The sequence below is a fragment of the Meles meles genome, chromosome X (assembly GCF_922984935.1).
Source record: "Meles meles chromosome X, mMelMel3.1 paternal haplotype, whole genome shotgun sequence".
Lineage (NCBI taxonomy): Eukaryota > Metazoa > Chordata > Mammalia > Carnivora > Mustelidae > Meles > Meles meles.
Genome location: NC_060087.1, coordinates 130,332,466 through 130,346,803, shown reverse-complemented (window position 1 = coordinate 130,346,803; position 14,338 = coordinate 130,332,466). Strand labels below are relative to the sequence as shown.

Below are 14,338 nucleotides of genomic sequence, written 5' to 3'. Positions count from 1 at the left end.
GAAGTTTCCTTCCTTAGTGTCTTCAGAGGGAGCATGGCTCTGTAGACACCTTCATTTCAGACTTCTGGCCTCCAGAATTGGGAGAGAAGAAATTTCTGCTGTTTTAAGCTACTGGGTTTGTGGTTGTTTGTTACAGCAGCCACAGGAAATCAAAACAAGTATTCTTTCAGTTCTGAAATCCAAATAGCACAGTCGCCAATCCCATAATCCTCTGTCCTGTTAGAAAAGCAAGAAGTCTTTAAGCCTGTTCCCCACTTGATCTCTAGAGAAAGATCTGGGAGGTAAAAGAAAGCCATTTTGCTGCCATGATCCATACCGTTCAAATAGTGCTCACTCAATCCTCAGCAAACCAACCCCCTGTAGAAACAAAAACAAAATCAAATCTACTTTGTCTCAAATTATATACAAATCACTTTAAAGTCTGTAAACACTATGAGCCAGTTCAGAATGTTGGTGATACTTTAGTTGTCTCTAGGGACTAGGGTACCAAAGACTAGCTCAGAAAATGAGTCAGATTCCACTGGTGATCCCCCCCAACCTAAACCCCCATCTGATACACACTCAGATTAAAATGAACACCAAGAACAGCTCTGATCGAATAGACATTTCTTCAGAAAAGATATACTTTATAGATGGCCAATGGGCCGACGAGAAGATGTTCCATATCACTAATGATTAGGGAAATGCAAATCAAAACCACAATGATACCACCTCACACCCATTAGGATGGCGATTATTAAAAAAAAAACAAAAAACAAAAAAACAAGAAAACAGGAATTGACAAGTGTTGGCGAAGCTGTGGAGAAACTGGAACTTTTGTGCACTGCTGTTGGGAATGTGAGAGACAGCATATGGTTCCTCAAAAAATGAAACATAGAATCACCATAGGACCAAGGAATTCCATGTCTAGGTATACAGCCCCCAAAACCGAAAGCAGGAATTTGAACAAATAATTGTACATCTCTGTTCACTGGCACCACTACTCACAATAGCCAAAAGGTAGAAGTAACCCAAGGGTCCATCAGTGGATAAATAGATAAACAAAATGCAGTATTATTCTGCCTTAAAAAGGAAGCAAATTCTGGCAACGACGTAATGGGAAGAAACATCTACAAACCATGTATCTAATAAGGGCTTTTAAAAAATGGGCTAAGGACTTGAATAGACATTTCTCCAAAGAAGACATACAAATGGCCAACAGGTACATGAAAAAATGCTCAATGTCACTAATCATTAGGGAAATGCAAATCAAAACCATAATGAGATATCACTTCTCTCCTGTTCACTCATGATGGCTGTTATCAAAACGTCAAAAGAGAAGTGTGGGTGAGGATGTGGAGAAATTGGAAGCTGTTGGATGTTACTGTTGGATGGTACAGCTCCTATGGGAAATGTTATAAAAGAGCCTCACAAAATTAAAAATAAACTACCATATGACACAGTAATTCTACTCCTGAGTATCTATCTAAAAGAATTGAAACCAGGATCTCGAAGAGATAAACATTAGCCTTCCTTTGCTCATTACAGCACTATTCACAATGGCCAAGATGGAAACAACCTAAATATTCCTTGGCAGATGAAGAGATAAAGGAAATGTGGCCCAACCACACAATGGAATACTACTCAGCCCTAAAAAGGAAGGACATTCTATAATATGCAACGACATGGATGAACTCTGAAGACATTATGCTAAGTGAGATAAGCCAGTCACAAAAGGACAAATACGATACGATTCTACTTACATGAGGTATTTATAGGAGTGAAATTTAAACACATTGAAAGTACAATGGTGGGTGCCAGGAGCTGGGAGGAGAGGGGAATTGGGGAGTAAGTGTTCGGTAGGTACAGTTTCAGTTCTACAAGATGAAGAATTCTGGACGTGGATGGTGATAAAATGTACTTGATGCCACCCACTGTCCTCTTGAAATGGGCTCAGAATACCTCTGATTGGGAAACATAAGACCCCAAAGAGCAACATGGATTGTTAAGATTCACATATCAGAAGCCTCAAGTCCATCTCCTTTACAAAGTTATGTCTTTGAATCCATTAAAAACCAGTATGTATGCCCGCCATACACATTGGGACAAAGCCTTGAACTAAAAAAAATATCTAGGAAGAGACCAAGTGAGCCCAATCTCCTCCCTCCTGCGGGGCAAGGTCCCAACAACTGTCTTGGAGGCAAAAGAGGGATAGTCTGTCCACTTCAAACCAGACAGAAAGACAAGTGTTTTCTCCCTTGAAAACATGGGAGATCAGCTTCTTTGTAAAGACGAAATACAGAGCAATTCAGAGGGACCCTGCCTGCTGTCCTCCATGGAGTCAGTGCTGGAAGCTAAGATGTGGCGAGCCACATCTAGTCTGTGCACAGACACAGCTGTGTGCACAAGAAAACTGCAAAGAGGAATCAAGGCAAAATGTTCTTCCTTAAGGGACTCAATGAGCGTAATCTTGTCCTTTCACAGATCTGAGGTATCTGGTTGTTTCTGTCAGTCATTCGTCTCTCTGCTTGTCTATTTTTTAGGACACAAAAAGGCCTTGGCTTCCAATTTGAGGTGGCCCCTGAGAAAACCATCAGCACGCTTGCAAGCTTTGTCTTATGTTGTTCCCTCCACCTGGAGTATCTTCTCTCCTTGGTGAGCTCCTTAAATAAGTCCCAAGGGGAAAGGGAGCTGCAACTTGGAAAAGAGCCCCTGGGCATTGGCTCACTCACTGCATGCTGGCCGTTGCCGAGCAGGCCCTGCACCGGACACGGCACCAGGAAGCCCACGATGCAGTATGGGAGACAGACTCAGCGGAGAACCGTGGAAGCGCTTCTGAGCTCTGGTGAAGGTTCACGCGGAGCAGGGAGGCTGGCCCACGGTGATCCCTAGGCCAAGTTCTCAAGGCCCGGGAGGAGTGAGTCAAACAGGGGCTGGGTGTCCTGAAAGACATTCCATGGCCAGGGATGGAAAGGACAAGATGATGACACAGAGCCCGCATATTCTGGCAACTGTGACAAGTTGTGTCACAGCGAGTGTGAAGCAAGACTGGGAACAAGGTTGAGAACAGGAAGGGGCTGTGTGTCAGGTTAAGGGGTTACACCAAGAGGATATGGGGGAGCTCCAGGAAGTTGCAAGCAGGGTGAGTGTTAAGGTCAGAAGCGTCACTCTGGCTGGAGTGTGGAGAAGGGACTTGGGTAAACCCAAGTCTAAGGCTTTGGGCATGCCTGGAAGGGGAAAGAGCTGATCAAAAAGCTGCCAGACGTCAAGTCCTTTCACATCTAAATATATTAGGCCATTAAGACCCCAAAAGCAAGGAGAAACCCAGGCTTACAGAGGTCAGCAGACTTGGTGAAAGTCACGCTGATGTTACACAGCCAAGGCCGCACTTGTGGTGGTTTGCTCTGCTCTGCCGGGCTGCCAACTCGCACGCTGACTGGGAAGCAGGGTATGGAGCGACGCTGTGTACAAGGACTAGCAGAGGCAAAACTGGGCAGGAGGCTCAGATGCCAGGCTGAGTCTGGACTTTACTCAGTAGTCCCGGGAAAAAAGGGCCAAGGGTCAGCAAACACTTTCACTTAATGGATGCTAATATATTGCATGCCTTTCTCAGCCTGAGAAACTTGTGCTGTCCCCTGCCTCCCTAAATAAAGCCCCAATTCCCAGAAGGGAAGCACATAAGGGCTGGGAAACCTCTTACATTGGGCTAGCTGCAAAGGGCAGATCCTGGATCTCCAGCTTCCCTGCTTTAGCCCATAACCTTGCACACCCCCCTTGTAATTCTCCAAGTATGCGCGCAACCAGGAGCTGGTTCTTTGACAAGATCAACAAAATTAATAAACTTCCGGCAAGACTCATCAAAAACAGAGAGGGCCCAAGTAAGCAGAATCACTAATGAGAGGAGAAATGACAACCAACATCAGAGAAATAAAAAAATTGTAACAGAATATTATGAAAACCTATATACCAACAAACTGGACAACTCAGAAGAAACGGGTAAATTTCTAGAAACATACAAGCTACCAAAATGAAGCAGGAAAAATCAGAAAATTGGAACAGACCAATTACCAGCAACGAAACTCAACCAGCAATCAAAAAACTCCGAACAAGCAAAAGTCCAAGACCAGAGAGCTTCATGGGTAGATTCTACCTAGTCTTGTCAAGTTATTCCAAAAGATCCAAGGAGAAGGAAAACTCCCAAATTCATGCTATGAGGTCAGCGTCACCCTGATGCCAAAACCAGATAAAGACAGCACAGAAAAAGAGAACAGGCTAGTATCTCTCACAAATATAGATGCAACAAATCCTAAGCAAAACCTTAGCAAACTGAATTGAACAATACATTAAAAAAAAATCATACACCACAATCGAGTGGGATTTATTCCCGGGACGCAAGGGTGGTTCCATACTTGCAGATCAATCAACATGATTTATCACATGAATAAGAGAAAGGATAAAAACCATATGATTATTTCAATAGATGCAGAAAAAGCATTTGACAAGGTACCACACCCATTCATGATAAAAAAAAAAAAAACCCTCAACAAAGTAGCTCTAGAGGAAACATGCCTCAATATGTTAAGAGCCTTATATGGAAAACACACAGCTAACATCATAGTCAATGGGGAAAAACTGAGAGCATTTCTCCTAAGGTCAGGAACAGGAAGACAAGGATGTCCAGTCTTGCCACTTTCTTCAACATACTACTAGAAGTCCTAGCCATAGCAATCAGACAACAGAAAGAAATAAGAGGCATCCAAATTGGCAAGGAAGAGGTAAAACTTTCACTGTTTGCAGATGACATTCTATATATAGAAAGCTCTAAAGAGTCCACCCCAAAACTATAAGAACTGATAAATGAATTCAATAACGTCACAGGATATATTAATGTACAGAAATCTGTTGCATCTCTATGTACCAATAATGAAGCAACAGAAAGAGAAATTAATGAAACAATCCCATTTACAATTGCACCAAAACAATCCACTATGTAGGAATATACTTAAGCAAAAAGGTGAAAGACCTGTACTCTGAAAACTGTAAAAAGTGATGAAAGAAATTCAAGATGATGCAAAGAATGGAAAGACATTCCATTCTGATGGGTGGGAAAAACAAATATTATTAAAATGTCCACACCACCCAAAAGCAATCTACACATTTAATGCAATCGCGATCAAAGTACCAACAGCACTTTTCACAGAACTAGAACGAACAATTCTAAAATTTGTGTGGAACGACAAGAGACCTCGAGTAGCCAAAACAATCTTGAAAATAAACAAACAAACAAAACCGGAGGTATCATAATCCCAGATTTTAAGTTATACTATAAAATGGTAGTAATTAAAACAGTATGGTACTGGTATCAAAATAGGTCACATAGATCCATAAAACATAATCGAATACCCAGAAATAAACCCACCACTATGTGGTCGATTGTTCTATGACAAAGCAGGAAAGGATGTCCAGTGGGAAAAAGACAGTCTCTTCAACAAATCGTGTTGGGAAAACTGGACGGCCACATGCAGAAGAATGAAACTGGAGCACTTTCTTATAATATGCACATCAGTAAACTTGAACTTTGGATTAAAGACGTAAATGTGAGACCTGAAACCCTAAACATCCTTGAAGAGAGCACAGGCAGTAATCTTTCTGACATTGCCTACAGCAACATTTTTCTGGTATGTCTCCTGAGACAAGGGCAATAAAAGCAAAAATAAACTTGGGACTACATCAAAATAAAAAGGTTCTGACTAGCAAAGGAAACAATCCTTGGGAGAAGATATTTGCAAATGACAAATCTGATAAAGGGTTCATATTTAAATATATAAAGAACTAATACAACCCAACCTCCAAAAAACCTCAAATAATCTAATTAAAATGTGGGCTGAAGACAAAAACAGACATTTCTGTAAAGAAGACATCCAGATGCGCAACGGACACATGAAAATATCCTGAACATCTCTCACCATCAGGGAAATGCAAAAATCAAAACTACAATGAGGGATCACCTCAGCTTCCAGAATGGCTAAACTCGACAGCACAAGAAACAGGTCTTGGTGAGGATGTGGAGGAAGGGGAATCCTCTTGCACTAGTGGTGGGAATGCAAACTGGAGCAGCCACTCTGGAAAACAGTATGGAGCTTCCTCAAAAGATTAAAACTACAGGGGTGCCTGGGTGGCTCAGTCGTTAGGCGTCTTCCTTCGGCTCAGGTTATGATTCTAGAATCCTGGGATTGAGCCCTACCTCGGGCTCCCTGTTCAGTAGGGAGCCTGCTTCCTTTCCTCTCTCTCTCCTCTGCTTGGGTTCCCTTTCTCATCTTGTCTGTCTGTCAAATAAATACATAAAATCTTGAAAGAAAAATTAAAATTAGAACTACCCTATGATCCAATCATTGCACTACTGGGTATTTACCCAAAGAACAAAAATAAAAATTCAAAGGGATACATGCACACTGATGTTGATAGCATTATTTATGACAGCCACGATATGGAAATAGTTCAAGTGTGCAGCAACTGATGAATGGATAAAGAAGACATGGTCTATGTACACACTGGAATATTACTCAACCATCAAAAGGAATGAAATCTTGCCATTTCTAACGACATGGGTGTAACCAGAGAATATTATGCTAAGTGAAATAAATGCGAGAAAGACAAATACCATATGATTTCACTCATATGTGGGATTTAAGAAGCAAAACAAATGAACATGGGACGGGGGTAAAAAGAGAGGTATACCAAGAAAGAGGCTCTTAACTAGGGAGAACACAGTGATGGTCACCAGAGGGGAAGCAGGCGAGGGGCTGAGTTACACAGGTGGTAAGGAGTAAAGAGTGCAGTTATCATGATGAAAAAAAACCCCACAATAAAATAAATTAAAAAAAGAAAAACAGAAAACCTCACACATCCAAAACTCTTGTGTGACTTTGCTCACAACAGTGTCTCGGCCGAGTGTTTAGGTGTCAAAAAGAGTATATTTTGATGACCTCTCCGTCATGGTAGCTCGTATCTCTTTCACTCCCTTCAAAGTCCGTTCCCAAGTCCCCACCTTAACTACCTGGGCTGGCCTTACACTGGAGAGAGAAGTGATCCTCTCTTAAAATCTGTTCGGGGGACGGGGCGGTGCTCGAGAATGGACACTGTCAAAGGAAGAGCCTCGGCTAGATTCGGTCTCTAAGTCTCGGTGGTCTAAAACTCTGTGACATGCCCGTTCCCTTCTCTGGGTCTCAGTTGCCCCTTGAGTACAGTCTCCGCTCTCACGCAAGGTCACGGTCTTCTCTGGCCCCCTCGGTCCCTAATTCAGAAAGCCCCGACCGATAGGCCGCACCCAGTCCACTACTGTCCCGCCCAGCAGCCGTTAGAAAGGCAGCCTCCAAGGATGAGGTCGTGATCCTTACCTGTTCGTAGGTGATCCCCTGCGCGCCTTCGGCGTTGGTACCGAAAAACGACCGGGCCTGGCAGCCACCTTTTTCTCCCCGCCCGCATGAGCAGAGGATCGGCCGAGATGCCTCCGCCGAGAGGATTGGCTCAGCTCGGTGCCAGCTCCACCAATCGGTGCTCAGAACATGGTCCCGCCCAATGAAGCCAGGTCTCTGCTGGGAGCGCGCAGCCTCCGAGCCCCGCGCCTGGCGTTTGTCCGGTTAGACCCGCCCACCACAGCCCTACGCCAATGGGGAGCGGCGCCCCGCGCGCGGGACGGTGGGAAGAGCGCCGAATCAGTGTGTACGTCGTTGCCGTAACAACGGCCCGCGGAGTCCATCGGCAATGGTGAGTGGGGGCCGCCCTTTGGTGCCCCGCACCCAGAGGCTGCGCTCTTCCCAGGCCTCATCTGCCCCTGCCTGCTCTCCTGCACCGTTCTCGGCTTTGAGGGGACCCTGCTTCCTCTGAACTCTTTCCCGGAAGGGTAGGGTAGAGACGCTGGCGGTCCACCTGGGCCTGAGATTCTCCGCTGCCTCCCTCCCCTTCACCCACTCTGCGCCCACCCATCCCTCGGGCTCCCCTGGCCTTCCCCTGCCTTTTCTTTGACCGCCGTTGGTCAAAGAAAACTCGGTTTACCCGCATGCCCAGACCCTTCAGACCCTCACCTGCTAGCCGCCTTGCGCTACCGAAGTTTACCGACAGAACCGGGGGGGGGGGGGGGGTATTATATTTGTTAACGTGCATTCTAAAGAAGTACAGGGGCAATTGGGAGACGTTTTGAGCTTCTTGAATGAGGCACAGATGTGTCGAGTGGATTGAGTTTTATTATTCGGTATTGGCAGAATATACACCTTAGCTACGTAGTAATATTTGGCGAAATGGAGAAGTAATCACAAAGTCGGAGTACACAGAAGGAAGTGGAATACTGCGAGCGGGTGTTATAAGAACACATCCACAATTAGGATCCCCAAATTCAAGGGTACCTGATTATCTGTACAGTTATCCACAGCTCCTTGGCTGGATCTCTTTGGGGATGATTGTCAGTAAAAGATGTCCAAAGGAACAAAGGGTCTCCTTGCTTCTAGAAACAACGGGAAAGAAGAGGGTGAGATAGACGTGCATGGAAAGATTCATTGTTCTTTCCAGTAAAGCACTGCACTTTCTGTTAAGCAAAGCTTTGAAATTGCTTAGTGTAAATATTGTTAAAACACTTTTTAATTATTTTATGAAAAATAAGGATTGTATTACATAATATTGTGCTTCTGTGTTTGTAAAATATCTAAAGGCCTCTAACTTTAAGAAGGCAAGCATGGCATCCTCTGCCCAGCGAAAAAGGATGAGTCCTAAGCCAGAGCTCACTGAAGAGCAGAAGCAGGAAATCCGGGAAGCTTTTGACCTCTTTGATGCCGATGGGACTGGGACCATAGATGTTAAGGAACTTAAGGCAAGCCCTTTCTCACTGCGCTGCCTTGCCTTTCCTCTACTTCTTCGTCTTCTTTCCCTGTCACTGTTCTACCCCTTTTGCCCTCTTCTCCCTGCAAAAATGATCAGCGGATGATGTACCATGCTCTGTTTTTGGTCTTTATTTACCTCAAGTGGTATAAAATGAAATTGAGCACAGATATCGATCTGCATAATGTTGTAGTGTTTCCCAATCATTTCAACTTGATTGTGTCAGATGCTGGCTTGATACTCTCTGTGCTCTGATTTTTGCTCCTGCAAGGGTTAGCTGTGTCTATTGAGATGGTGCTGTTTTCATTGTAGGTGGCGATGAGGGCCCTGGGCTTTGAACCCAAGAAAGAAGAGATCAAGAAAATGATAAGTGAAATTGATAAGGAAGGGACAGGAAAAATGAACTTCAGTGACTTTTTGACTGTGATGACTCAGAAAATGGTAAGTTAGCTGGGATAACTCGCCTATTTTCCACGCACAATAGTGAACACATTTGAATCTAGATATAAAAATGTCTTCACTGAAGAAAACGTGATACAGACTGGAGGGTTCAGCTGAGAAAGTATAGTACTTGTGACTGACAGGATGCTGACGTTCTACTTGGCTGTCTCCAAGGCCGCAGAATGAAGGGAAAGTCAGCTCACCCTCTAAAACCGTGAGAGTACTAGCGCTGTCACTCTCGTAATTGTGTTTCTCCCGCCGATGTGTCACTGTAACAAGCCCAAGCAGGAAACGCTGTCAACGCCAGCAACAGTGCACCGCCTGACAAGATGAAATGCCCGTACCTTAAAGGTCACAATTCTGTTCTCTCTCGTTTATTCTGGGAAGCTTTAGCCTGAGGACAGGTTACCTCGACAGCTGTGTTTTCTCCTGCACCAGGAATTGGCCGTGCAGCACTTTCACCCGTTGTCTAGTCCCTCAGATGTCACCGTTTTACAGGATCCAGAGGGTCAAGAAAGACAACGTGACCTGAAAAAGCCGCTTCACTGCCCCGCGTGTCATCGCCCCGCCCAGGCTGTGTGTTTATGCGCCCCGGGGGGCCATTGCTCCTTCATTGCCTTTCTGGCTCCTCTCTTGTGTGGCTCAACTGCTTGACTGGCCTGTGGAAAAGTAGCTCCCTGTGTGTCTCACGGGTCTCACGGGTCACGGGTCTGTTCCTACTCTGATAATTCTGTTGCTTTGAAAACATCTGCTCCTACCTGTATTTTTTGTGGGTGTACTAATTTAAGAGATCCGGAAGCTTAACATTCTGTAACTACCTAGTAAAGCCGTCCCGCATTGAAGGTGGGTTCCCTGATTGCTCTTATTAGAGGGGTTCTCTCTATCTTTAGCTACTTTTCAGGAATTTCTGGAGTTTGAGTTCTTGGAGATTGTCCTTTCTTCCTCTTGGAGTACTTGGGATCCCAGTAACTCTCTGCGATCCCATAACAAGTTAAATAGCCCTCTCTTTGCTCCCTGCATCTCCCTACCCCTGCCAAGAGGATCCCTCTTCCACCAGCTTTAACTCTACCCTCTACTCCTATTTCTCTTTGGTTTGTACAGAAGGAATGTTTTAAGTCGTTCCTTTATATTTCCTTTTCAGCCTCTGTGTTTATATTAGCGTCACTGACTTTGTGCTCTTCTACCCGGGATGATGTTCGATCTCCGGTGAGCTAAGACTTCTGTGATGAAGGCTGTCACCAAGACCATGTGAAGGGGTTAGGTGGCGGTGGGGCTGCCGCATGACTAATTGCCCCTGTGTTTTCTGTTTTACTTGTTAAGTCTGAGAAAGATACCAAAGAAGAAATTCTGAAAGCTTTCAAGCTCTTCGACGATGATGAAACTGGGAAGATATCATTCAAAAATCTAAAGCGCGTGGCCAAGGAGCTGGGCGAGAACCTCACTGATGAGGAGTTGCAGGTTTGTAAGGCATCAGACCGGACTTCAGTTCCTGCTCGGAGGCCCTGAGTTTTATTTTCTCTGATGTGAGCCCCAGTGTGAAGGGAAAGTAGTGTTCCCTCACCCCTCTGTTGACCACTTAATTTCTCCTTTGATAGTGTGACAAACCTATGGGCCCCACTCCCAGAAAAATGCACACAGATACATTCTTCCTTACTATTTTAGGTTTTAGGAATTCCCTGGTCAGGATGATCTTCGGGTTCCCTTCTAGATGATATGTGTGACAAAGTATTGCTTGATTTTTAAATAACTTTTTGGTAGCCAAGCTGTTACAAAAAGTGCATTATTTGCATTGGGTGGACCACAACTGTCTATTCATGTAACATTATAAAGACCCACTGCTCAGTCATAATTTAGTTACATTTATGAATTAATCTAAGCTGATTCTTCATTATCCTGCAGGAAATGATCGATGAGGCTGATCGAGACGGAGATGGAGAAGTCAACGAGCAGGAGTTCCTGCGCATCATGAAAAAGACCAGCCTTTACTGAGATCAGTCTCTTCTTTTCATATTGTGTGAAACCTGGGTTTCGAGAACATAAACTATTTGCTCCTACTCACCTCCCTGTATGACTTCAGTAACAATCGTGAATCTCCTTTAGGTATCTGAAAGTGTTCTTTGACATTTAAGTTCTTTGTAAGGTGATCTGCTGATTGCTTCCATTCCTCAGAGCAAAACAAGAGCACATTAGGGTGGTGAAAAGGGTCTTAAAGCTTTCACCCACCTGCACTCCTGCCTTTTAATCACCTCACTCCTTCATGCATTTCCGCACCGAAGCCACCACAGAACGACTTCTTAGACAAGCACATGTTGTCCCCATGCCACCAGAAGCAAGGGGCCTCTCCTTGATGTTTCTAGTTATAACTGACAGCTGAGTGCAGCTTTCTCTTTTGTAAAACCCAGTGAACTTACTCATGTGCATTTGGATGTGTGTTTGTGCTATTTGTTTTGTCTTAAAAATAAAGCCTTTCTTATTTTAAGCTTTTGTTCTCTAGGCATGAGTTCTTTGGCCTTGACTGTGAGTTCATCTTCTAAACCACTGTGTTGAAGGCGGCCTGGTAGATCCGCAAGTCCTTCCCAGCCCATGGACAGAAAATGAAATCAACCTTTACTATTAAATTGTTTCTTGCCTTGGGAATTTGTCAGGGTTAAAAGTAGCAGAGTTTCCATTTATCTACAGCTAAATGCTGCCTTAAAAATAGTTTGGGCAAAGTATAAGGCTGAGAGTCCTGTTGGTAATCTGTGCTTGGACAAATTGGGGAAAGGCCAGTTACCATGACAGTAGGTTGAATTCAGCCAACCTCTGGTCAGTGTCTCAGACCTCAGTGTTAGTTGGGCTGAGTGACCTTGTCCAGCCCCCTCTGGGCCCTGCATGGGATGGCCTATAAGAGAAGCCCTGGCAGATAAAGTCTCTGCCCCAGGCTGGGTGAGGAACAAGAAGGCTCTGGGGAAATGGAAAACCGGTAGATGGAGAGAATAGGTTTTAAACTCTGGGGACATCCTAATCCCAGGGTGGGGTTGTATGATACAGACAGCAAAGAGAACACCTAAGTCCATTTGAATTTCAGATCAGTTTTTTTTTTTTTTTTTTAGTATAAGTATATCCCATTTGGACTTTTTGTTATTTATCCAGTGTTGTTCTGAAATTTAACTTGACTTGGGCTTCCTGTATTTCACGTGGTACCCTTACGTGGGGAGCAGGTAAAGAGGTACGGCCCTGGGCCTCATCCCTGGACACTGGCACCCTGAAGGACCTGGGAACCCTTCAGACATGTCTGCAGAGGGATCATTCCCTGAGAAACACTGGGGTGTGGTGGGGGGAGCCTAGAGTAGCCTCAGACCTGGGTTCTCTCATGGGCTCCACCACTTTCTGGCTGGGTAATCGGGGACAAACTCCTCCAAGTGCCTTAGGTTCCTTGTCTGCGTAGTGGGGAGAAGAGTTGTGCTTAAGTCAGAGTCACTGAGGACCCAAGGCAGACTCACACAAAGGGCCAAGAAGGCATTTCGAAAGTGTTGGTTTTCAATCTCATTTCCTTGGTGTCATTGTCACATGGCTTTGTGAGGTGTGGGTCCATGAGGCTTTATGTTTATTGTCCCCCAAAGCTGAGCTGACAGCATTTACCGGGAGGGTTTGACCTTTTTCATATTGCTGTTTTCTAATAAGAGGCACATGATCTGATAAAAGACATACAATATTGGAAAGGAGCGAGAAGACCGGGCCCTACTTCCCATTTTACTGTTAACTGTCACCCTGGAAACCTTCTTATCTCCTGCTCCTTAATGTTCTCATAAATGAAATAGAGGGAGGAATATTGGGGGAAGGGAGAGTGATAAGTAATCTGTTATCCCGAAGGTTAAAGACAAGCATCAGGTACTCATATTCGTGCCTGCCAGCCATTTTAAAATAGGTTTGTCATTGCTCAGTGGAGGGGTTTGGGACAGAGGGAGCAGCACAGATCAGTGGGTGTGGGTCTGGAGCAGAGAGTCACATGGGGGTCAAGAATATGGGGAGAGAGCTGGGACCGCTCCACGTGGAGGCAGAGAAGAGAGGTACAAGGGGGTAGGGGAATGTGGATGGAGAGGGCTGGGGTCAGCTTATGAAGGGCTGGGCCAGATCTCGGAAGGGACAGGAGGGGAGAGGGAAGGTCGGCGCAGGTGCAGATGGTGTAGAGTTGTAGAGCAGGTGTAGGGTAATGGGGAGGGAGGGGGCAGAGTCAGCTCAGGTGGGGTTGGACCAAGACATGTAAGGGAGGTGGCAGGGGGTGGGGACAGAGAAGTCGAAGCTTCTGTGAGGCCAGACCAGGGAGGATCTACAGAGCGGGAGTGGAATGGAGGACGCTGGGAACGGAGAAAGAGGGAACAGGAGTCTACTAGAGAGATGTCTGGAGAGTAGGGAGGTGGGAGAGATCAGTTCAGCTGGGGAAGATTGTGGAGAGTAAGAAGGGGTTGGGAAGCGGAGGGACCACAGCCAGTCCATGAAGTCAGGAAAGAGGGACTCATGTTGGGGGCAGAGAGAAAGGAAGCAAGGGCTAGTTTCTCTGTAGATAGCCCAGCCCTATAGGGGCTTGGAGGGGGGTGATGGGGAGGTGGGGGGAGCAAAGGTCCATTCACGTGGGGCTGGAGGAGGGAGCTGCGGGGGGAGTGGGGGTGGGAGATGACATGGAGAGCACAGAGATTGGTTCATGAGAGTGTGGGGGTGGGGAAGAGAGGGGACGGGGAGGGGGGGAAGAAATTCTTTCATGTGGAGTTGAGGAGAATGAGAGCAGAGGTCAGTCCATGTGGGGGTGGAGTAGAGAAATGTAGGAGTGTGGTAGCATGGAGAGCATGAGCCCCATTTCATGCGGAGCTGGGTATTGGCAAGGAGAGGCAGCTGAAGTTGGTTGATGTGCGACGGACAGGGAGACTCTTAGGGAGGTAGGTGGCAGGGATGTGGATAAAGAGGAAGCAGAAGTGCCTTCTATGGAGCTGGGACAGAGAGGTGTAGGGGGTGTAGGGGTGAGGCTGGAGAGGGAGCTGGGGTCACTTCCTCTGAGGATGCAGCAGAGAGA

The 14,338-nt window shown here is 45.6% G+C and overlaps 2 protein-coding genes across 2 annotated transcripts in view; one reads left to right on the top strand and one right to left on the bottom strand.

The window, feature by feature from the left end:
- The window catches only part of NSDHL (NAD(P) dependent steroid dehydrogenase-like), a 29,875-nt gene extending 22,398 nt beyond the window's left edge, over window positions 1–7,477 (bottom strand). The window contains exon 1 of the mRNA XM_045994432.1: window positions 7,377–7,477. The gene's annotated coding sequence lies outside the window, so the exon portion shown is untranslated. The remainder of the gene's footprint in view (window positions 1–7,376) is intronic.
- Window positions 7,478–7,648: 171 nt separating this feature from the next.
- CETN2 (centrin 2) lies at window positions 7,649–11,770 on the top strand. Its single transcript, XM_045994623.1, is given in 6 exon segments — window positions 7,649–7,706; window positions 7,709–7,746; window positions 8,684–8,842; window positions 9,163–9,291; window positions 10,612–10,749; window positions 11,191–11,770. Coding segments are annotated over 6 exon segments (612 nt in total). The 3' UTR covers window positions 11,281–11,770.
- Window positions 11,771–14,338: the final 2,568 nt, after the last annotated feature.